The following is a 26408-nucleotide window of genomic DNA, read 5'->3' on the forward strand; positions in this document are numbered from 1 at the left end:
AAACTGTAACTTGATTAAATTCATCTCTACTTTTTCTCGAAGATCAAACCCTACATCCCTACTCACCTACTTTGTGTCCTTTTAAAAAATGTTTTCTTTTTAGATTAAAAAAAAAGTATGGGGCTGGAGAGATGGTTCAGCGGGTAAGAGCACTGAGTGCTCTTCTGAAGGTCCTGAGTTCAAATCCCAGCAACCACATGGTGGCTTACAACCACCTGTAATGAGATCTGATGCCCTCTTCTGGTGCGTCTGAAGACAGCTACAATGTACTTATATATAAAATAATAAATAAATCTTTTTTTAAAAGTATGCACATTTATCATAAAATATATGCAAAGTAAAATAAATTCCAAGTTAGAAAAAATGTATCTATAATCCCATAGCTTTAGAGGCTTCTATGTTTATTAGCAGTCAGTTGGAAAAAATGAATGAATATTTTTGGAATAAAATAAAATAACTTTGATCTTTTTCTTAAAATGCACCAAAAATTACTTACATTTTGTAGGACTTAATGAGATATAGTTGAGTAATAAAAGTATTTTCCTTAAAAAAGTATTTCCCTAAGTTTACTGTCTCTTAATTTCATAAGATTTTCTTAAAAAAATAAAATAGTTTTTTAGGTTGTAACTCATAAAACATTCCACTTTGACAATTTCACTGCTTTTATATTTATAAAAAATTTCTCTCTACCCATAAGGCTTTTAAATATTTTCTTTTATAGCACAATTTTGTATTTAAATACTTTTAGTTAAAATTGTCACTGGTTAATATCTAATATGTAGCCGGGCAGTGGTGGCACATGCCTTTAATCCCAGCACTTGGGAGGCAGAGGCAGGCAGATCTCTGAGCTCGAGGCCAGCCTGGTCTACAGAGTGAGTTCCAGGACAGAGAAACCCTGCCTTGAAAAACTAAAAAAACAAAACAAACAAACAAACAAACAAACAAAAAAAACCAAAAAAAAACCCTAATATGTAAGGTAATATTAATAAAATTATCCCCTCTAAAAAGACAAATTTACAAAGGATATTAACAGAGAATTCATAATTCATGTATAGTACAGTTCTGGAGTTTTATCCTAGTTAAAGGAAAATAATTATTTATAAAATAGAAAAGAGGGAAGCTGGGTGTGATGGCATTCACCTTTAATCACAGCACTCTAGAGGCAAAGATAAGATTTCTCCAAGTTGCAGGTCAAGGCTACATTGTAAATTGCTGTCTCAAAGAAATAAAAGGAAAAAGGAGATGATTTCAAAGGTTCTTCAAAGTACATGGTTAAGGAACCTATGGTTCCAACAATTCATATAATAGATTATTATGTAGTCATTCTTTTTTCCTGTTTTGTTTTTATAGACAGAGTCTCTCTCAAGATTGTCCTGACCATCCTTGAATTCCCTACATAGATGAGGCTGAAATCAAACTCAGAGATCCACAGGCCTCTAACTCTGCCTCCAGAGTGCATGGATGGGAGGTAAGGTGGGGAGTTGGGAAGAGGATTAAAGAAAGGCATGTGCTACTACACCCAGCCACAGTCCTTCCTTTCTTACTTATAAAGTGTTTAATGATATAAAATGTTTATTACATAATACATAATTAAAAAGAAGCAGAATTATATATGTTATAATTTCTAATACATAAAAAAGTCAGGCAACAGATGAGAAATACACAACAAAATAACTATAGGATTATTTTCAACTTTTTAATTTTATGCACTTTATTTTTTCAGATGGGAGAATACTTTATTTTTCCCATTGATATATATTCATTGTGTTACTATATTACCTAGGATATTTTCATTCATGTGCACGATGCAGCTTGAATATATTCCTTATATACTCCTTTACTACTCTTTCTCTTCCTCCTCTCTCACATTACTTCCTTTTGTTTCCACAAATCAGTCTTCTCATACTGTGACATGATGTTTTCTACTGATATTCACACTGAAGAATTATTCAATTGAGTTTCAAAAAATCATTCAAAGTAAGTTTGTAATTTTGTGCTAGGACACACATATCTATATTTGGTTGCATGTGTTTTGCAGGCTGTTATGTTAGGCCTAGACCAGTAGTTCTCAAACTTCCTACTACTACAACCCTTTAATATAGTTCCACATGTTGTGGTGACCCCAGCCATAAAATTATTTTCATTGCTACTTCAAAATTGTAATTTTGCTACTGTGATGAATGGTAATGTAAATATCTGATATGTAGGATATCTGATTCATGACCCTTATTAAAGGGTCACCTTATCCTCTCAAAGGGTTGAGAACCACTAGTCTAGACTATTTAACTTCTAATTTTGTCATATGTACATATAATATTTTTATAATTAGAAGCAAACTAAATATACAGAATTGTTTTTTGGAATTCAATTGCCTTTAATTTACCATAATGTTGTCTTCAACTTCTGCTCTTATATATGGGCCCAACAACCCCAGGTGTTCATTTAATTCTCCACGATATAAGGGCTGACTAAAGGAGCCATCAGTAAATTCCTGGAAAACTACTTTCTTGAACTGAGGTACATTGTCACTTTGATACCTGGAGAAAAAGCAGAAGAAAATCAGCACTTTGTGGATCCATGAGGAGGGATATCTCACACTTTTGTTTTCCCTTTATTTGAGATATACTTAAGAAAAATTCATGATAAATGATAAATATAATGGTGCAGGCAGGAAGGAAAGAGATGAAAGATAATTTTCAGGGGCTAGCGATGTGGCTCAGTTTGTAGTGCTTCCCAACATGCAGGGATCTCTGACTTCCATTTCTAGTGCAGCATAAACTAGTTATGGTGGCTGTAACTCCAGCACCCAGAAGCCTGAAACAAGAGAAACACTACAAGCTTTAAGCCAGAATGGGGGACATAGAAAGTTTGAGAATAGCCTTAGGTACCTGAGACTCTTTTACAAAAAGGGAGGAAGGAAGGAAGGAAGGAAGGAAGGAAGGAAGGAAGGAAGGAAGGAAGGAAGGAGAAGAAAGGAAGGAAGGGTAGATTTTGGTTTCAGTACACAAAACACTTGTATAAACTAAATTGGCAAATGCCAAATAGCTAGAGGTCAGAAGTCCACAAAATTTGTATCCTTATTTTATTAGATAGCTAACAAATAATTTGTTGCCCTTTGAAATATTGTCTTCAGACTTTACTACTATGTAAGTTCTTTAAAAGATGGAAGTTTTGTCTATTTTTTCTACTGCTTCATTCCCAGAAGTCAGAACATTATCTAATACGAGGCACATACTCAAAATTTATTATTGACAGCTGGAGAGAAGGCTCAGTGTTTAAGAGCACTGACTGATTTTCCAGAGGTTCTGAGTTCAATTCCCAGCAACCACATAGTGGTTTAGAACCATCTGTAACAGGATCTGATACCCTCTTCTGTCATGCTGGTGTACATGCAGATAGAAGACTCATACACTCATTAAATAAATATATCTTTAAAAAATTTATTGGTTCCTGTCTGAAAGAACTGCAGGAACAAAAATGCAGAAGATCCCGAGGAAAAGGAGGTCCAGTGCCAGGCTCAAATTGGGATCCAGCTCAAGGGGAGGCCCCAAGGCCTGACACTATTACTGAGGCTATGGAGCACTCAAAAAAAGGGGCCTATCATGACTGCCCTCCAAAAGACCCAACAAGCAACTGAAAGAGTCAGATGCAGATATTTGCACTCAAACAATGGACAGAAGCAGCTGACCCCTGTGGTTGAATTGGGGAAAAGCTGGAAGAAGCTGAGGAGGAGGAAGACCCTAGAGGAAGACCAGCAGTCTCAACTAACCTGGCCCTGAGATCTCTCAGACACTGGCCCACCAACCAGGCAGCATACACCAGCTGATATGAGGCTCTCCAACACATATACAGCAAAGGATTGCCGGGTCTGGACTCAGGCAAAGAAGGTGCACCTAACCCTCAAGAGATTGGAGGCCCCTGGGAGTGGGGAGGTCTGGTGGAGTGGGGATGGGGTGAGGGAGGGGAGAGTGAAGACATCCTCGTGGAGAGGGGGGAAGGAGGTACGGGATGTGGAACAGTCAGAGGGTGAACCAGAAGGATGATAAAATCTGGGTTGTAAAAAACGATTAAATAAAATTAAAGAAGAAAGAAACCTGCTTCCCTATAACAAGAAAAAAATTATTGGTGAGTGTTGAATAAATATAGACCTTAAGAACATACTCTAAATATAAGAGAGCCTGGTTTCTATTTCTTAGATCTCATTTTTTTAAAAATATTACTTTAAAATTCTGAACTAAAATATACACATCTTTCATTCAGAAATGCAGACATCTCCCAGAAAACTATATATCCCTTTCTACTCACACCTTGCTATCTCTCTGCTAAAGGTAACCACTCTTCTGATGCTTATAATAATCTTATTTCTTTGCTTTTCATCAGTTTACACTTCTAACCACACAGTCATAAAATAATTAGTCCAGTTTTGCTTTTTATTTTATGTATGTAAGGGGCAACAGTATACATATATTTAGTTTTTTCTTTCATAAGCATTACAGTTGAGACATTCATCTATGTTGTAATTATAGCTTATGTATTCTCTGTTATTTGCTATGTATTGTACTTTATTAGATTAATATACTCTAATCATATATATATATACATACATACGTATACATATATACATTCACATATATGTACACACACACACACACACACACACACACACATGAGTTACCACTACATTTGTACATTGGGACTTGGAAATAGTCCTAAAATGAAACCATCAGGTAAATGTCTTGGAGAACAAATATATGTATTTGTTTTGGTCACACATGCAGGAATTGAATTGCTGGAAAGGACTATTTTATTCTTTGTAGATAATGGTACACTGCTTTCTAAATCAGCAGTTATATTTTCCATTTTTAACAACAATAAAATGTGGGAGTTCTATTTGCTCTAAATTCTTGACTACATTTTTATACTTTTGGCTATTCTGGTGGTTGCACAGCAGTGTTTCATTGTAATTTTATTTTACATTTTCATGATCAATAAAGTGGTGTATTTTTCCATTCTATAGCTAATATCTCCATTCTCTTTAGCATACTTTTTATGTACATCAAGTTCATAATTCTATTGACTTTAATTATTTTTAAAGATTTCTTTTTATTTATGTGCATGCATGTCTCTGTGTATGTGCCACATGCATATCAGTGTCCACAGAGACCAGGAAAGGGTGTCAGAACTCTTGGAACTTGAATCACAGGCAATTGTGAACTGCCATTGGGTTCTGGGAACCAAATTTAGATCCTCTGCAAAAGCAGAAACTTCTCTTAAATGCTGAGCCAACTCCTCAGCTCCAAGTTTATAATTTTAAAACAATGAAATGGATTTTATATTAATTCTTATTGTATCTTGAATTAATCATTTTTATTTTCCAACCCTGAGATTAATACATTCTTCTTTCTTAGATGTTTGTGGCTTCATCTATTCATCTAATATCTTTGTTACAAGTGCTTGCTGAGGCAGAATTTCTCCTTATTGATTCTGATGGAAGCATTTTCATGTGAGAAGTCAGCTCATTTGAGTCTCTCTTTTTTTTTTTCATTTGTATTGCTATTACTTCATTCTGTAAACATTCAGATTGACTGCAGACTTATATTCATCTAGAAAGACAAGTCCCCTTTATTGTTAAGGCTATATAATAGTTCATCTGAATCAGTTCAAGGAGAAATGGAGACAGGAAAGAGTTCAACATGCAAATGGAGTGGGGAGAATATAGTCCACCTCTACTTGCCAAGTCATTTCCAAGTCTCAGCTAATAGAAAAGCCTGTGATTTTATTATTATTATAAAGTGTTTTGTAACCTGATTTTATCCCTAGTCATTTTTTATTTTCTCTTTTAGAGACAATTTTATATAAATAGGTCCTTTAACAAATTCATGCATAGAGCATCCAGTTTTGAGCATGATAGATTCCACGCTTTTCCTTTGGGAAGCGGGTTCCTGCTTGCTCATCCTGTATGCCTATGCAGTCAGCTTCTCAAGCAGAGTCTGGATGCCTCTGCTAGTGCTTTTGTTTTTTTCCAAGGTAGGAATCAGGGTTTTCAGTCCACCTTTTCAGTCCACCTTTGACTGTGTTTACAACTTCTTGGCCACACCTCTGAAGAAGGCTGGAAAGAATAATGGCATCTCCGTTGATGCTGGCCCAGGACTTGAGGTTCTTCATACCAACATGCTCTACAAGGGTTTTTGCAAAACAACCTTCTTTTCCATTTTCTTTCATCTTTTTATCTTGCTCTATTAGCCATTTGAGATCTAGATGTCCTGCAGGATGCTCAGCAACATGAAGCTCTCCGTCCTTGCCACCAGGATACTGTTCTGCTGCTGCCAAACCAGCGATGGCATCCATAGCAGGCTGACCATCTCCAGTAGTAGATTCCAGGATGTCCGACATTAGCACACATGCAGACATCCAGCACCACCTCTTGAGTGTATCCTTGCAGGTGGCTCAGCAAAGCTGGGGAGATGGACTCCAAGAGCTCATGCTGGTGTATTGCAGTGTCTTTCTTGCTGTGTGCGCTGCCATCACCTTTCTGCAGAAGCTCAATTATCTCTGGCATTGTGTGGGTGGGATCTCTGGGGGTCATCAAGTATAACAGGACTTTCCTTCCATATTTGTCATTAACTATGCTGAGCAAGGAACTGATGATTTCTGATATGATTATCTGCTTCACAAGCTTAGTATCATTAATACAATCAAACGCTGCCAGTAGAACCAAGTGAGAGTATTGGCCATTGGCAACCTTGTCCACGTCCATCTTCATTGTTTTCATGATCAATTTCCTGTCCTTGGGTGTGTCATGCCACAGGCAGTGCATGACCACTCTGGCGCCATCGTGTGTGTGGGCCTGGTACACCACTGCTTCCCGGATGGCTTCAATTAGTTCTGATCGAAGGTTTGGGGGTGCATAGGTAAAAAAAAGTCCAAGAATATTTTATGAACCAGTGAGTACTTAATCACAGCTCCATTTTGGGCCATCGGAGTCAGAATCTTCTTCATTTCGTCCATGATAAGCTCTAGCTTTGCTGGCTGCAGCTCCAGCACCTTGTCCAGCGTTGGATGATCTGCGACTTGTAAAGCTGAAACGTGTTCCCATAGAGCTCCTCTGTCAGCATGTTCCTCTGTTCCAAAATGGCTTTGTTGTTGTATGCATATTCCACAATGGCCGATGCCTCTGAATGCCACAGCATCTTCCTCACATGACCTTTAAAACTTCTGATTATCTCTGAAACTTGTGGTTTACTTCCACACATGAGAAATGTCTTAACAATATTCCTGGAATATTTGGCTTTACTTAATTCAAGCAAGTCACCTTGTATTTCTTGGAAAGCCTGCTTCCTCTGCTCCTCATTCCCATACTGAATGAAGTACTGGATCTAGTTGCAAAGGCAATAGTTTTAATTTACCCTTGAATCAACTTCTGCAAATCACTCATGAGCTTCACCCGTTTTTCCTTGCCACAATCTTTTCTTCTAAAGCTCTTCCAAATGTGCTCTGCCATGATGTCATAGTTGGTCTTATCACTGAGCTGCCTGCTTTGCTTCAGCTCTTTCTTCTTTTTGAAGTCATCCTACTTGGGGTTTCTTGGCTGTTGATTCATCACTTTCACTGTATGGCTGGAATTTCCACTTGAATTTATTAGCCTTCTGAAAGTTGTCCTTCGGTCCTTTGCCCCCTTGTGGCTTGGTCTTGAACAGCTTCACACCCTTCCTGCCAGGTTTTTTGGCACCTTTCTCAAAGTTCTCAGGTGTGACTTTAGGTCCACCTTCCTTAACAGCTTTCCTTGGGAACGTCTTTGAAGAACTAGACTCACTGTTTTTATGAAATCTATTATTTGCTTGTGATGTCTGTGGACTCTTTTCTGTAATTTTTTTCTTCCCTTTGCCTTCCATCATAGTACTTCACACATGTGGGGCAGAAGCTTGTGGATCCGTAGTCATTCTTATCTTCCCATTTCATTATGTTTTCATCTTATGCTAATATTTAGTCCATTTCAAAAAAAATTTGGTTTGTAAAAACATACTATAACCAACAAGATCCTCTGATGGATTAGGTGTGAGTCTGGGAGTGGGGAAGGAGAGATAAGCAATAACTTTAAGTTTGGGGTCTAAATAAATGAAATGAAGGAATGGCCATTAATAATAACATGATTGGGAGCTAGACAGATGGCTTAGCAGTTTAGAGTACTTGGTGACTCTCCAGAGGACCCAAGTTCAGGTCCTAGAATCCATGTGATGGTTACCAATTATCTGGAATTCTAGTTTCAAGGGATCTGACTTTTTCTGATCTCTGTGGGCATCAGACACATATATGGTGCAATTTGTACATGCAGAGAAAACCTCATACACATAAAATAATCTAAAATATTTAAAAAATAATAGCATGATTGATATGGATAACACCAGTCTAGTTGATAGTGAGAAACTGACTGTATAAGAAAGAAAAAAAAAGGAACTTCTAGAGCAGCAGTTCTTAACCTGTAGGTAATGACCCTTTGGGGGGCTGAATATCAGATATCCTGCTTATCAGATATTTACATTATGATTCATAACAGTAGCAAAATTACAGTTATGAAGTAGCAACACAATAATTTTATCGTTGAGGGTCACCACAACATGAGTAACTGTATTAACGGGTCATAACATTAGGAAGGTTAAGAACCACTGGCTTGGGCTGGTGAGATGGCTCAGTGGGTAAGAGCACCCGACTGCTCTTCCGAAGGTCCAGAGTTCAAATCCCAGCAACCACATGGTGGCTCACAACCATCCGTAATGAGATCTGGCGCCCTCTTCTGGAGTGTCTGAAGACAGCTACAGTGTACTTATAATAAATAAATAAATCTTTAAAAAAAAAAAAAAAGAACCACAGGCTTAGAGAAACATTTTTATGAGGGGTAAAGGAATGAGATAAAGTGCAAAATTTGTGTGGTGGGCTTTATATAGGAACATAGATGGTCTATTTATTATCATTTTTTGTGAGTCAGAATAACGAAGGGTATCTCTTCTTTCTGTAGGACCTGTATTGTGCATCAGCTGCCCAATTCTGCCACCTCAATACCCTGCATACCTTGAACTTTTTACTCTACTCTAGTAATACCTATTTCTGTACCTCAACATTCTAAACATGCTCATTCTTAGAGCCTCTGTCTTTTCCCTCTTGTCTTTTCTGAGCTTTATCACCTTGCCTCATTATCATTTAGGTCTCAGCTCCTCAAAAGGATTTTTTTTTTTACTATAACAGCTGAAGTGACTTGTAACAAAATATATTATTTTCTGAATAGCACCCTTGAAATTATCTTATTTCTCTTTTTATATATGTATCTATACATGTATATGTTTGTGAAGGTCAGGAATGAGCCTTGGATGTCATTCCTCAGGAGCCATCTACCTTGTTTTTAAAGATAGGTGTCTCTCACTAAACCTGGAAGTCACCAATTAGGTCAGGCTTGCTGGCTAATGACACCCCTTTCCCAGACATGTCTGCTTGCTTCTGCCTTTCCAGCACTAGGATTATAAGTTAAGTGCTACCACATTATTTTTTTTCAAGATTTATTTATTATGTATACAGTGTCCTGCCTGTATGTATGCCTGCAGGCCAGAAGAGGGCACCAGATCTCATTATAGATGTTTATGAGCCATCATGTTGTAGGGAATTGAACTCAGGACCTAAGGAAGGGCAGTCAGTGCTCTTTACCTCTGAGCCATCTGTCCAGCCCTCATCACATTATTTTTTAAGACTTATTTTTTTTTGAGAATTGTATATGTGTGCATGTGTGTATGTATATGAGGGTGTGTGCTCATGGAGCCTGGCAGAATGTAACAGATTTCTGGGAGCTGGAGTTATGGGTAATTATATAGGAACTGAAAACTGAACTTGGGTCCTCTGCTGAACTCAAGTCCTTATATTCTCACATCAAGTACTATATTGACTAAGCCATCTTCCTAATCCTCCTTTAACTATGTTTTTTACTAGTTGTTATCTCTTGTACTAAGAGAAGGTAAGCTCCTGCTATATTGTATTTAAGTGCCTGAAACAATCTATCACACAGTAGGTAGTCCATTATATTTATTGACTGATTCTTCTAATGCCTTTCTTCTATATTTGCTTTCTCTAACCTAGTTCAATGTTCTTTGGCGCTTCTAAAATCAAACCACCCATTTTTCTTTTGGATCACCCATATTTTAGAAAACAGCCCTATCCACTTGGGGCCCATCTGAGGCACAGCCAGCAGAGGTGAGCTGTGTGCTGTCTCCTGGCCCATGGCTCTCCTTGCCTTCCTGAGGAGCTTTGTGGAGGCCCCAAGGAGCATCCAGATTAAACCTCTCCCAGACAATCCCATGCCTGGAAGGTCCACCTGGGGCACAGGCAGCAAAGAGTCAATCTGGGCCATAGCCAGCAGAGGTGAGGAACTTGCTGTTCCCTGAGTTCCACCATCAGGATCAAGGCTCTGTCTGCTTCCCCAATGAGTCCAGTTGACATCAGGAAAATTCATTCAACACCAGAAACAACCAGATGACTAAAGGACAGCATAAGAACACAATTAACAAGGGCCAGGGCAATATGGCACCACCAGAGCCCTGCTATCCTGCTACAGCAAGCCCTGGATATTCTAACATAGCCTAAGCACAAAAAGATGACACTAAAACAATCTTATAAAGATGATAGAAGCCGGGCTGGTGAGATGGCTCAGTGGGTAAGAGCACCAGACTGCTCTTCTGAAGGTCCAAAGTTTAAATCCCAGCAACCACATGGTGGCTCACAACCACCCGTAATGAGATCTGATGCCCTCTTCTGGTGCGTCTGAAGACAGCTACAGTGTACTTACATATAAATAAATAAATAAATAAATCTTAAAAAAAAAAAAACTTACAAAAAAAGATGATAGACGCCTTGAAAGAAGATAAGAATAGATCCCTTAAAGAAATACAGGAAAATACAATGAGACAGGTAGAGGCGCTTAAAGAGGAAGCAAATAAATATAAAGAAACAAAGGAAAGTACAATCAAACAGGAAGGACATGAATAAAACTGTTCAAGATGTGAAAATGGAAATAGAAGCAATAAAGAAAAGACAAACTGAGGCAATCCTGGAGATGGAAAACCTAGGAAAGAGAATAGGAACTACATTCACAAGAGAATACAAGAGATGGAAGACAGAATCTAAAGCATAGAAGGTATATTAGAAAAAATTGATACATCAATAAAAGAAAAACCTAAAAAGTTTCTATGACACTATGCAAAGACCAAACCTAAGAATAGAGGATCATAGGATCAGAGTCAGTCTCACAACACCCAGAGGAAGCTGCTCTAACATACCTAGGATCATAGGATCAAAGGTAAGGAGGACATAACATCTGCCCCAACACCGGAAGTAACTGGGACCAGCAGGACCAGGGCACCCAAGAACTCTGCCTGACTGTGGTACTGGTTCCTGCTAGTATGGGCTGGTGCCCAGAGCAGACCTTGGGTATGAACTCCGCAGCCAGTCCCACAACCCCCAGAGGAAGATCCATTCCCAAGTGCTCCAACACTCCCAGGATCATAGGATCAGAGCCAGTCACACAACACCCAGAGGAAGATCCACTCCGAGGTGCTCTAACACACCCAGGATCATAGGATCAGAGCTAGTCCCACAACCCCCAGAGGAAGATCCACTCCCAAGCGCTCTAACATGCCCAGTATCATAGGATCAGAGGTGAGGAGGACACAACATTTGCCCCAACACTGGAGTAACTGGGATCAGTGGAACACAGGCAACCAGGAACTCTGACAGATCAGTGGCATGGGTTCCTTCTGGTCTAGGCTGGTGCCCTGAGCAGAACTTGGGTGCGAACTCTGCAGCCAGTCCCACAACATCCAGAGGAAGATCCAATCCCAGGCGCTCCAAAACTCCCAGAATCATAGGATTAGAGCCACTCCCACAACACTAAGAAAAAGCTCAATTCCCAGGCACTCTAACATGCCCAGGATCATAGGATCAGAGGTGCCCTGAGCAGACCCTTGGGTCTTATCACTCTGCAGCCAGTCTCACAACACCCAGAAGAAGCTCCACTCCCAGGTGCTTTAACATGCCCAGGACCACAGGATCAGAGGATCCCAGGAGCTTGATCACATCAGGATCTCAGGGTCCCAGAGGTAGCTTGACTCCTAGGAGCTCTGACACACCCAGGATCTCAGGATCCCAGAATCAGAGGATCACAGAGACAGCTGAACTCTGAGGATTTCTGACACAACCAGGATCACAGGAAGGACAGGCTCCAGTCAGATATATCAAGGGCAGATAGCACTAGAGATAATCAGATGGTGGGAGGCAAGTGTAAGAACATAAGCAACAGAAACCAAGGTTACTTTGCATCATCAGAACCCAATTCTCCCACCATAGCAAGTCCAGAATACACCATCACACTGGAAAAGCAAGATTTAGATCTGAAATCACTTCTAGTGATTCTGATAGAGGACTTTAAGGACAAAAACAACTCCCTTAAAGAAATACAGGAGAGAAGGTCAGTGGTGGCACACACCTTTAATCCCAGAATTTGGGAGGCAGAGGTAGGCAGATTTCAGAGTTCGAGGCCAGCCTGGTCTACAGAGTGAGTTTAAGGACAGCCAGGGCTATACAGAGAAACCCTGTATCAAAAAGAAAGAAAGAAAGAAAAAGAGAAAGAAAGAAAAAAGAGAAAGAAAGAAAGAAGAAGAAAGGAAGGAAGGAAATAAATGAATAAATAAATAAATACAGGTGAACACAGGTAAACAGCTAGAAGCCCTTAAAGAGGAAACAAAAAAAATCCCTTAAAGAATTACAGAAAAAACACAATAAAAGAGGCGAAGAAAATGAACAAAATCATCCAAGATTTTTTTTAAGGTTTCTTTATTACATGTAAGTACACTGTAGCTGTCTTCAGACACACCAGAAGAGGGCATCAGATCTCGTTACAGATGGTTGTGAGCCACCATGTGGCTGCTGGGATTTGAACTCTGGACCTTCGCAAGAGCAGTCGGGTGCTCTTACCCACTGAGCCATCTCACCAGTCCCCATCCAAGATTTAAAATTGGGAATAGAAACAATAAAGAAATCACAAAAGGAGACAACCCTAGAGTTAGAAAACCTAGGAAAGAGATCAGGAGTCATAGATGCAAGCATCACAAACAGAATACAAGAGATAGAAGAGAGAATCTCAGGTGCAGACGATACCATAGAAAACACTGACATAACGATCAAAGAAAATGCAAAAAGTAAAAAGCTCCTAACCCAAAACATCCAGGAAATCCAGGACACAATGAGAAGACCAAACCTAAGGATAATAGGTATAAAGAGATAGAAAAGAGTGAAGATTCCCAACTTAAAGAGACAATAAATATCTTCAACAAAAGTATAGAAGGAAACTTCCCTAACGTAAAGAAATAGATACCCATGAACATACAAGAAGCCTACAGAACTCCAAATAGACTGGACCAGAAAAGAAATTCCTCCCATCACATAACAGTTAAAATATTCAATGCAATAAACAAAGAATACTAAAAGCTGTAAGGGGAAAAGGTCATGTAACATATAAAGGCATATGTATCAGAATTACATCAGACTTCTCACCAGAGACTAAGAAAGCTAGAATATCCTGAGCAGATGTCATACAGACCCAAAGAGAACACAAAATGCCAGCCCAGGCTACTATACTCAGCAAAACTCTCAATTAATTTAGACCAAGAAAACAAGATATTCTATGACAAAACCAAATTTACAAAATATCTTTCCATAAATCCAGCCCTACAAAGGACACTAGATGGAAAAGACAAACACAAGGAGGGAAACTACACCTTAGAGAAAGCAAGAAAGTAAAACTCAAAAGAAGATAGCCACACAAACATAATTCCACCTCTAACAACAAAAATAACAGGAAGCAACAATCAATGGACTCAATTCCCCAATAAAAAGACAGACTAACAAACTGGATATGTAAACAGGACCCAGCATATTGCTGCATATAGGAAACACAACTCAGTGACAAAGGCAGACAGTTCCTCAGAGTAAAGGGCTGGAAAACAATTTTCCAAGCAAATGGTCCGAAGAAATAAGCTGGATTAGCCATTCTAATATCGAATAATATCAACTTTCAACCAAAAGTTATCAAAAAAGATAAGGAAGGACACTTCATACTCACCAAAGGAAAAATCTACCAAGAAGAACTCTCAATTCTGAACATCTATGCTCCAAATGCAAGGCCACCCACATTCATAAAAGAAACTTTACTAAAGCTCAAAGCACACATTGCACCCCACACAATAATAGTGGGAGACAATAGCCCATCCTCAGCAATGGACAGCTCATGGAAACAGAAACTAAATAAAGAAATTAAACAGTGAAACTAACACAAGTTATGAAGCAAATGGATCTAACAGATACTTATAGAACATTTCATCCTAAAGCATAAGAATATAACTTCTTCTCAGCACCTCATGGTATCTTCTCTAAAATTGACCATATGATCAGTCACAAAAACCATCCTCAACTAATACAAGTAGATTGAAATAATCCCTTGCATCCTATCAGATTACCACAGATTAAGGCTTGTCTTCATCAACAACAAAACAATAGAAAGCACACATACACATGGAAGCTGAACAACACTGTACTCAATGATAACTTGATCAAGGAAGAAATAAGGAAATTAAAGGCTTTTTAGAATTTAATGAAAATGAGGACACATCATACATATCAAAACTTATCAGACATAATGAAATCAGTGGTAAGAGGGAAAGTCATAGCTCTAAGTGCCTCCAAAGAGAAACTGAAGAGAGCTTACACTAACAGCTTGCCAGCTCTATAACAAAAAGAAGCAAATACACCCAAGAGGAGTAGATGGCAGGAAATGATCAAACTCAGGGCTGAAATCAACCAAATAGAAACAAAAAGAACTATACAAAGAATCAACAAAACCAGGAGTGGGTTCTTTGAGAAAATCAACAAGATAGATAAACCCTTAGCCAGACTAACCAGAGGGCACTGAGACAGTATTCAAATTAATAAAATCAGAAATGAAAAGGGAGACATAACAATGAAATATAACTTAAAATAATTATTCTGTTTATTGAATATTAAGAGTTGAAAATATTAAAATCATGTTCTACAAACATCAGGAAAATATTGATAATTTTTCTCACTGTGCTTGAAAGTAGCATTTTCTTAATGTTTAACATTGTTTTTGCTATTTTGAAATTTTTAAAATATACTTACTGGATCAAGAATCAATAAATGGGACCTCATAAAATTGCAAAGCTTCTGGAAAGCAAAAGACACCGTCAATAAGACAAAAAGGCCACCAACAGATTGGGAAAGGATCTTTACCTATCCCAAATCGGATAGGGGACTAATATCCAATATATATAAAGAACTCAAGAAGGTGGACTCCAGAAAATCAAATAACCCCATTAAAAAATGGGGCTCAGAGCTAAACAAAGAATTCTCACCTGAGGAATACCGAATGGCAGAGAAGCACCTGAAAAAATGTTCAACATCCTTAATCATCAGGGAAATGCAAATCAAAACAACCCTGAGATTCCACTTCACTCCAGTCAGAATGGCAAAGATCAAAAACTCAGGTGACAGCAGATGCTGGCGAGGATGTGGAGAAAGGGGAACACTCCTCCATTGTTGGTGGGATTGCAAGCTTGTACAACCACTCTGGAAATCAGTCTGGCGGTTCCTCAGAAAATTGGACAGAGTACTACCGGAGGATCCCGCAATACCTCTCCTGGGTATATATCCAGAAGATGTCCCAACCGGTAAGAAGAACACATGCTCCACTATGTTCATAGCAGCCTTGTTTATAATAGCCAGAAGCTGGAAAGAACCCAGATGCCCCTCAACAGAGGAATGGATACAGAAAATATGGTACATTTACACAATGGAATACTACTCAGCTATTAAAAAAATGAATTTATGAAATTCCTAGGCAAATGGATGGACCCGGAGGGTATCATCCTGAGTGAAGTAACCCAATCACAAAGGAACTTGCACAATATGTACTCACTGATAAGTGGATATTAGCCCAGAAACTTAGGTTACCCAAGATATAAGATACAACTTGCCAAAAGCATGAAAGTCAAGAAGAACGAAGACCAAAGTGTGGACACTTTACCCTTTCTTAGAAATGGGAACAAAACACCCATAGAAGAAGTTACAGAGACAAAATTTGGAGCTGTGACTAAAGGATGGACCATCTAGTGATTGCCATATGCAGGGATCCATCCCATAATCAGCTTCCAAATGCTGACACCATTGCATACACTAGCAAGATTTCGCTGAAAGGACCCTGATATAGCTGTCTCTTGTGAGACTATGCCGGGGCCTAGCAAACACAGAAGTGGATGATCACAGTCAGCTATTGGATGGGTCACACGGCCCCTAATGGAGGAGCTAGAGAAATTTCCCAAGGAGCTAAAGGGAACTGCAACCCTATAGGTGGAACAACAATATGAACTAACCAGTACCCGGGAGCTCTTGTCTTTAGCTGCATATGTATCAAAAGATGGCCTAGTCGGCCATCACTGCAAAGAGAGGCCCATTGGACTTGCAAACTTTATATGCCCCAGTACAGGGGATCGCCAGGGCCAAAAAGGGGGAGTGGGTGGGTAGGGGATTGGGGGGGTGGGTATGGGGGACCTTTGGGATAGCATTGAAAATGTAAAAGAGGAAAATACCAATTAAAAAAATAAAAAAAATAAATACTAAAAAATAAAAAAATATATACTTACTGATAAAATAATTCCTCTCCTAGAAACACTGATAATCTTTTTTATGTGAACTGATTGTTAGACAATGTACACAGATATACAATGTGTTTTAAATACTCTCTCACTATGTCAGGTGGTATCATATAAGGGCTTTTGACTATATTTCTTAATGATTTTTTTTAATATTTTATGCTCCTTTATTATGCTTAACTCCTAAAGAATATTTTGTATGTTTTGAAACAATTTAGTATTCAACATTAGATGTAGGATCCTCAGTTATGGATAGTATTAAATATTCATTAATGATATTTTTAGGGTATGAATGGATATGAATATAAAAGTTGAACCATTTTCACATATTATTTGATTCTCAAAATACTCAATATTATTAATATGTTTGATGTATAAAATGTATTCAAATAATAAAAAAGTAAGAAAAAAGAAGAATAATTGGAATAAAAGAAGAAGATGATATCCAGCTCAAAGGCCCAGAAAACATCTTCAACAAAATTATAGAAGAAAATTTCCCTAACCCAACAGAAAATTTCCCTAACCTAAAGACAGATGCATACAACAAGCTTACAGAATACCAAATAGATTGGAACAGAAAAGAAAATCTTCCTGCCATGTAATAATCAAAACACTAAATATACAGAACAAAGAAAGAATTTTAAAAGCAGGAAGTGAAAAAGGCCAAGTAACATAAAGACAGACTTATGAGAATTACAGTCAATTTCTCACCTGAGACTCTAAATGCTAGAAGGGCCTGGGCAGAGGTCTTGCAGACCCTAAGAGACTACAGATGTTAGCCCAGACTACTATACCCAATAAAAATTTCAGTCACCATAGATGGTGTAAACAAGATATTCCATGAAAAAGTAAGTTCAAACAATTCCTCTCTACTAACCTAGCCCTACAGAGGTTATTACAAGGAAAACTCCAACCCAATGAGGCTAACGATAATCAAGAAAACACAAGAAATAATTTTGTGGGACCATGAAAGGCAGCCTGTTTTCTAGTTGAGCTAGGTTTAAGCCTGTTGACCCAGCAGGAGATTATCCTGCAAGGGAGGACAGGTGTTTGCCACTTGCTCCTAGACACCAGCCTCCTGATACAAGGTTACAGGTCTCCACTCCATAGGTCTGTGGTCATCAGCACATAGGGCAACACCCCAACCCCCTCCACAGGTAGAGGACAGGACCACAGATCATGTAGCCTCAAGACAGATCTCCATGTTAATGAGGTTCTTAAAGACCTGAAGGGCTTATGCAATTAAGCTCTTCTTCTCAGACTCTCCTCCCTGCAAAAGGTTTTTAAACCCCAGGCCTGCCCTGAGAACGGGGAATATGGTTTCATTCATCACAACTCTCTGCCATTACAATAAACACCTTAAAATCATGGACTGCCTCTTCTCATTGGGACCCACTGAGGGAACAATGGAGCAGGTCTTCCTATAAAGAGCTGGCTATCTAATCTCTCGTAGGAGGCCTCTCTGGGACCTCAGACTGCACCTCCCCACCCCCTGAGAGGGGTCCTGTGGCTTCTTGCAGACAAACACCTCTCCAGCAGTGGCATGGGGTACATGCAGTCAAACTTCCTGTGTCCTGCTTCACCCAGTGTCCAAGCCCTGGGCCGGATGCAGGTCACCATTTTAACCCACATAATTTCACACCATAAGGCCAATAGAAGAGAAACACACACACACACACACACACACACTCAACCACCACCATCAAAATAACAGGAAGTAACAATCATTGCTCATTAATACCTCTCAACATCAATGAATTCAATTTCCCAGCAAAAAGACACAGGCTAACAGAATGGATTCGTAAACAGAATCCATCATTCTGTTGTATACAAGAAACACATCTCAGCAACAAAGATAGTCATTATCTCAGTATACAGGTCTGGAAGAAGGTTTTCCAAGCAAATGGACCCAAGAAACAAGCTGGAGTAGCCATTATAATCTGTAAGGAAACAGACTTTCAACCAAAAGTAATCAGAATGGCTAAAATCATAAACTCAAGTGATAGCACATGCTGGCAAGGATGTGGAGAAGGAGGAACAGTCCTCCATTGCTGGTGGGAGAGCAAATTTGTAATCTCTGGAAATCAATTTGGTGGTTCTCAGAAGAATAAGAATAGTTCTATCTTAAGACCCAGATATACCACTCCTGGGCATATACCCAAAAGATGTTCTACCATCCCACAAGGATACTTGCTCAAATATGTTCATAGCAACTTTATTTGTAATAGTCAGAAACTGGAAACAAACCAAATGTCCCTCAACTGAAGAATGGATACAGAAAATGTGGTTAATTTACACAGTGGAATACTATTCAGCTATTAAAAATGAGGACATAGTGAATTTTGCAGGCAAATGGATCGAATTAGAAAATATCATCCTGAGTGAGGTAACCTATACTCAAAAGGACATGCATAGCATGTATTCACTCATAAGTGGATATTAGCCATAAAGCACAGACCCAAAGAAGTCTAGGAGAGCACAATGGAGGATGTTTGATTCCTTCTTAGAAGGGGAAATAAAATAGATATTGGAGATGGATATAAGGAGATCATACGTAGGAAGAGCAGGGGAAAGAGAAGGGAGATTGGTGAGAGGGGGCAACTTCTAGGATGTGTCAGAGACCTAGGATGGGGAGAGACCTCAGAGAATCTAAGGGGGTGACTAGCTGAGAGTCCTAGCAGCGGAGGCTATGAGTCCTTAAGTGGTCACTTCCTATAGCCAGGTGGGACTCCCAGTGGAAGGATAAAGGCAGCAGCCCACCCACAAAACCTTCAACCCAAAATGTGTCCTGCCTAAAAGATGTGAAGGGACAAAGAGTAGAGACTTAGGGAATGGTCAACCAATGACTGGCCCAAATTGAAACACATACATGGGCAAAAACCAATCTCTGACACTATTGATATTCCATTATGCTTGCCGACAGGAACAAAGCTTAACTGTCCTCTGAGAGGCTCCACCCAACAGTCAATGCAAACAGATGCAAAGACTCACACCCAAATATTAGATGGAGCTCAAGGAGTCTTATGAATTTAGGAGAAAGACTGAGGGACCTGAAAAGAACAAGGACTCCACAGGAAGACTGATAGAGTCAACTTACCTGGACCTTTGGGAGCTTCCAGAGACTGAATCACCAACCAGTGAGTGACCACAGGCTGGACCTAGGCCTTCTGCACATATGTAGCTGATGAGAAGTTTGGTCTTCATGTGGGTCCCCCAGACTGCTGGGGCAGGGCCTGTTCCTGAGTCTGTTGCCTGCCAGCCTGCCCACCTGCCTGTGTTTCCTGTGTGCCTAAAAGGACAGCCTTGTCTGGCCTTAGTAGGAGAGGATATGCCTAGTCTCACAGTGACCTGATGTGTGAAAGTGGGGGGTGGGGTGGGGAAAATGGGGGTTGGGGCAGATGGGGGTTTGACACCCAGAGGAGGGCTTCACCTTCTCAAAAGAGAGGGGAGGAGGACATGGGGGACAAGTTTTGTGAAGGGGTACTGGGAGCATAGGAAAGGCTGATATTGGGTTGTAAAGGGAATAAATTTAATAAAAAAGGATAATAACTAATAATACAAACCTATTTCGTAGAACATGAGATGTACTCATCCCATAGTCCCAGAGTCGTTCCACAGCTGCAATAAAATAGTGCCTTGTTTTCTGTTGAAAGCTGCGGGGACCTTGCTTTATGTCCTCACTGTAAATGTCAAAATCCTCGATTGTTTCAATGGTGATGGCATCATCATAGTCAGTTGCTTCTTGTTCTGATTGAAAAGCACTAAGTTCCCTTTGATGTCGTTTCAACACTGGTGGGATTTGAGAGCATGTCCTTTGAGTTTGGCCTTGCTTTACCCAAGTGGTTTCTCTTTGAGGCCAATTTTGTTTCTCATTTGCCCCTATTGAATGACTGTTTCCATGAGGCCTCAGAGACAAAATGGTGTCCTCTTGCTTAATGGATATAATTTCTGGTGACTTCTCTTTGGATTTCCACATATCTTTTGGTATCTGTGCAGCATAATGATAATCCCAAGCATGATGATTTAGCAGTTTTGAGCGAGTATTTTTAGAGCTCTCTGTTTTACCTTTTATACTTTCTCCATGCCTCTTTGCTTTATTCCATTTAGTAGGCCCCTGTATTTTCTGAAGAAAGACCTCTTTCATGAGATTCAAGTGTCCAGGAGATCCATGGCTAGTTTCTGTAGGTAAAATTTCTTCCTCTTGAATGGAAACTTGAGGAAGCAATTCAATTTTGCCAGATTCTTCAGGCAAAGTTGGTTTCAAGAAAATAATGTTCTCACGTTTCTTATATGTGACTGAGTTTGTGTTACTTTTCCCTGGGGAGGTAAATTTTCCTTGATCTATGAACATATTCCATGGTAGAATGGCTAAAGAAGGGTTATTTATTTTGGTTTCTTTTAAGAAATTATTGCTTTCTTGAATTCTTGAACTTTTTGTCTTAAAGTCATAAATGTAGGATGATGCTTGAACATGAGAAAATTTGTTTTGGAATGGACTCCTTTTGAGATCTATTGGTGGAAATGCTGATGTTTTTACAATGTGTGAGTCAGAACTATTTGTCTGAGTGGTGCTTTTAATCACAGAAGAATCTGATAAGGAAGATTTAGTAATGAACTTTTTCATTTCCTTGCTGTGGTCTATCTGTTTAATGATACACTGTGTTGAACAGTTTATGGTTTTAAGCCATTGAGTTGACAGTCTGAATTGTCCCAAAGCCCGTTTACTACGTTGAGTAGTAATATTCTTCTGGCTTGGATAGTTTTTTACCATTTCTCTGGTTTTATTTACCAAGCCTTCTGAATTTGTTTCCTTGTCCTTCCTTCTTTTAAAGAAATGCTCCATGTGAATCTGTACTGTATTTGTTGAATTGTTTATTGATGTGATGTTTTGAAGTACTGGTACATGTACTTCATATAAACTTATATTTTGCCTAGTGCCTAGTATCAATATGTCTTTCAAGAAATTCTTAGAGCCAGTTGCTTCGTGCACCTGGGGCAAAACTACTTTCTCTTCAATTAGTGCTTCCTTCTCTATCTCTTCCTGAATATTTTTTTCTTGATTGTGCCTACCATTTTCATGTACGTTAGACAAAGTGGTAAGAAATATGCTCATATTATGTGGAAAAGCCATGTCTTTAAGTCCTATGTTCTTTGTAAATCCATCCTGTTCTACTGTGACTTTATTTTTCTCTGACAAGAAACTTTGATTTTTTACATATTTTTTAAACATTAAATATACTAATTGCTTTGGACTATGTTCTTGCTCAGAGTTCAAGGAATTATTTCCATTGGTCTTTTTAAACCAATTTGAAGATTCTGACAAGAACAACATCTTGGAAAATGGCATGATTGTATTCTCTTCATCTTGTGGAATAGGATCTTCATCTTTTCTATGAAATATGTCTTTATTTTTTGTTGAGGTAGTTCTATTTAGCATATGGTTTAGTCTCAAATATGTAGAATTTTTGCCTAAAAGTGTTCCATCATGAATCAAAGCTGTTACTTCTTGAATCTCACTATTGACCTTTAATATGGCATCTTGCAAGTCTGTTGTACTATTCTCAATTGATGTTGGGCTCTCAGTGTGTAGTTTTTCATTAGTTGTTGAATGATTATATGTTTTGTTTGTTTTCATTAAGGAGACATTGTCTTTGAATAAAGTATTATCTTTGGTCAATAAAGCAATTCCATGAAACCTCTTCTCTCTGAGTAATCTATCATTCTCCATTGATAATATATTATCTCTTGGTAAACTTTCTTGACTATACATTAAAGTTGAATCCAATATGTTGGAATCACTATTTTCTTCACTCACGTTTAAAGGTACATGAGACCCAACAAGGGAATATGCTTTCTTACCAAATGCAGTAGTACTTAATTTACTACTAGAGTGAACTGGCATATCTGGAAATCCTGAAGAATCTGTCTTTTCAAAAGTTGCTTTCAAATTGTCTGACAGAATTGTTGTAGTCATTAGATTACTTGGCAAACTAGAAACTTGCAAACCAAGTTTCTTCCACTTTACTTCTATAGTTGTCTCCAAACTTTTATTGGATCTTAACTGGAGGCCGGGCTGAGGAGTAAATACTATTTTCTCACTGTGATGGGATTCTGGCCTGAGTTGGGTCACTTTAGATGGGCCTTCATTGCTGTCTATTGCATTTGGTGAATGATCATCATGAATAGCCTCATAGATGGCTTCTTGGCCATCTGATAAAAATAAGCCATGTGGAGTAGGATGACTCTGTCCCAAGAGCATCAACATGTCACTAACTGAGACACTCTGTACTTTAAGCATCTCTGCTATCTCTTCAAACTGAGGCTCAATCTTCTCCATATCATTTTTTGGAATTGTGGAATCTTTGAATTTCTTTTTCCTAGTATTAGGATGATTTGTATTCTGGAAGAAGCTTCTGGGATCAATGACATTGTTCTCATTCACCAACTGTGTTGGAATATCTTCATATATTTCTTCATAATAATCACTAGTGCTCTTGTCACAACTAGAAACTTTCAGCAATGCTGTCATACCTCTCTTCCGAAAGTCTGAATTATGACACCCCAAGACCCATAGACCTGAAAATGAGAAAGAATAAAACTCTGGTTACTCATAACCCAGGTTCTAAGTAAGTTTTGTATTGGAAGTTCTCTTCTACTTCTAGACAAATGAAGAAAAGTTAGTCAAGCCTGTTATGTTGTAGGTTATTTTGTTAAACTTCAACATATATTCACCAATGTTAGGTAAAAGTCATTATTACATTGTTGCTACTGTGCTATGCATGTTGCTGATCACAAGAAAGGAAGATTGAGGAACACTGAAGAGAGCTCGATTTGCCTAATGACCTCAATGCAATCCTTAGAATCCATTTAGTAGAAGGAAAGAAATGAGTCTTGCAGTTGTCCTTTAACCTCTACACTTGTGCTATAGCATATTTGCTGACACATATACATACTGTGATGGTTTGTATATCCTTGGACCAGGGAGTGGCATCATTTGAAGGTGTGGCCTTGTTGGAATAGGTGTGACCTGGTTGGAATGGGTGTGTCACTGTGGGTGTGGGTATAAGATCCTCACCCTAGTTGCCTGGAAGTCAGTCTTCCACTAGCATCCTTTGGATGAAGACATAGAACTCTCAGCTCCATTGCATACACTAGCAAGATTTCGCTGAAAGGTCCCAGATATAGCTGTCTCTTGTGAGACTATGCCGGGGCCTAGCAAACACAGAAGTGGATGATCACAGTCAGCTATTGGATGGGTCACAGGGCCCCTAATGGAGGAGCTAGAGAAATTTCCCAAGGAGCTATAGGGAACTGCAACCCTATAGGTGGAACAACAATATGAACTAACCAGTACCCGGGAGCTCTTGTCTCTAGCTGCATATGTATCAAAAGATGGCCTAGTCGGCCATCACTGCAAAGAGAGGCCCATTGGACTTGCAAACTTTATATGCCCCAGTACAGGGGAACACCAGGGCCAAAAAGGGGGAGTGGGTGGGTAGGGGATTGGGGGGGTGGGTATGGGGGACCTTTGGGATAGCATTGAAAATGTAAACGAGGAAAATACCTAATAAAAAAATAAAAATTGAAAAAAAAAAGAACTCTCAGCTCCTCCTGCACCATGCCTGCCATGCTCTCACCTTGATGATAATGGACAGAACTTCTGACTGAACCTGTAAGCCAGCCCCAATTAAATGTTGTTTTTATAAGACTTGCCTTGGTCATGGTGTCTGCTCACAGCAGTAAAACCCTATCTAAGACACATACTCATGATAAAGTAATGAACATAATAAAACATTTAGAATGTCCAATGATGTAACATGCATATATTTACTTCTAATGTGGATATTCTCAAAGAAGGGGTATAGAACTTTTACCAATAAAATAGTGAACAAGTTACAGAAACCATGAACAAGGTTTTAATCCTGAGGTGGAGAAAAGTACCAAACTGATAATTAAGCATAAGTCTAGTTAGGAACATTCAGACTATAATAACATTATGCTTACACTGTATGTTGTGGGTTCGTGTGCATGCCATTCTGTATGTTTTTTGGTCAGAGAACAATATTGGATATCAATGCCTTGCCTCATACCTTGTTTGAAACAGGGTCTTTCTGTTTGCCTTTTCATATGCCAGGATAGATGGTCTACAACTTCTGAAGATTCTTCTGTCTTGGATTTCCACCTTTCTGTAGGAGCTCTAGAATTATTGACATATACTACTATGCCTGGCTTTTTCCATGGGTTTCATCTGGTGATCTATGTGACAAGTACTTTACTAGTTAATCTATCTCCCTGGTCAAAAGTATCTCATTTTTGTTTGATTGCTTTGTTCTTTGTTGTTGTTTTGTTTGTTTTTGAGACAGGGATTCTGTCTTGGGGTTTCCATTGCTGTGAAGAGACACTATGACCAAGGCAACTCTTAAAAAGGACAACATTTAATTAGGGGTAGCTTACAGGTTCAGAGGTTTAGTCCATTATCATCTTAGCAGGAAGCATGGTTGTGTCCAGGCAGGCATGGTGCTAGACGAGCTGAGAGATCTAAAGCTTGATCAAAAGGCAAACAGGAAAAGACTGTTTCCCAGGCAGCTAGGAGGAGGGTCTCAAAGCCCACCCCCACAGTGACACACTTCCTCCCATATGGCCAAACCTACTCCAAGGCCATACCTCCTAATAATGCCACTCCTAGTTCAAGCATATTAACACCATCACCTTCTACTTCCTGGCCCCTGAAGTGGAAACTTAAGGGTTCTTTTGAAAGTCAGTTGTGTTAGAAGGTGTTTTGCTGGGGCAAACACATGAAGGAGTGTTTTCCTAAAGTGGACACAGGCAGACTCGTGAAGGAACGTTTCACTGAAGCAGACACAGGAGGAAACATGTTCTGCTAAAGCAAGATCGTAAAAGGACACATGATGAAGGATTCTTTGCTAACAACACACATGTATTGGTCCATCTTACATTGCATAGGTGAACTCCATTTGTTGGAATGCCATAGAGAGAAATAGATGAAAAATTTCTGGTGGTGTGCTGCAGTTTCTTGCAGCTCCTATGGACTCAGGCTGATTGCCAGAGTGATGTCAGCTGAGACAGATGCACATATAGAGAGGCAAGATGCATGTTGAGGTAAGACACATGGAGGATGCTGATGTTTGGAGGGTATAAATAGGACTCACCAGACAGTGACAGAGGCTGAGCTAGTCTTGCTTACAGAGCTAGCTGTGCAACTCTTGTGGGTCTTGTGCCTTCGCTGATCTTTGCTGATGTTCAGTTATCTTCACTGATCTTCCCTCAGAGAAGTATAGCTGAGAACTTCTAGTGTTCCTCCAAGTTGCTCCTGCTTACTTGTGCAGCGGCTGAGGCCTGGCTGTCTCTGCTAGGTTGTGCCATGGCTGCTGATTCCTGTTTGGTATCCTGACTCTAATGAACTACACTGATGGTGTTTGCGAGTGGATTGAGCTGCCGCTGCTAACCCATAAACTGAAATTCTGATTTCTAGACAATACAGGTGGGAGTTACTCCAAAGAGCCTTTCTAAACAAGTCCACTTCTCCTGTATCCTTTCTCTGTCACTACCTCTAGTGGGTGGTGGGCTAAAAGGGAGGATAAAGTATTTAAGAACCATCATTAAAAATAGGGGTTTGAAAAAAAATAAAGT

At 39.2% G+C, this 26408-nt stretch overlaps 1 protein-coding gene and 1 pseudogene across 7 annotated transcripts in view; both read right to left on the reverse strand.

Moving 5' to 3' along the window:
• F8 (coagulation factor VIII) overlaps positions 1-26408 on the reverse strand; it is a 212395-nt gene that overhangs the window by 94703 nt on the left and 91284 nt on the right. For all 7 annotated transcript variants that reach the window (XM_006527790.4, XM_006527792.4, XM_006527791.4 and 4 more), the window contains 2 exons: positions 20321-23333; positions 2384-2537 (listed from right to left, as the gene is read on the reverse strand). In XM_006527790.4, coding sequence (XP_006527853.1) covers positions 2384-2537; positions 20321-23333 — 3167 coding nt within the window. The remainder of the gene's footprint in view (positions 1-2383; positions 2538-20320; positions 23334-26408) is intronic.
• Positions 5834-7933, reverse strand: Gm8522 (predicted gene 8522; annotated as a pseudogene).

Source organism: Mus musculus, chromosome X, assembly GCF_000001635.26.
Source record: "Mus musculus strain C57BL/6J chromosome X, GRCm38.p6 C57BL/6J".
NCBI lineage: Eukaryota > Metazoa > Chordata > Mammalia > Rodentia > Muridae > Mus > Mus musculus.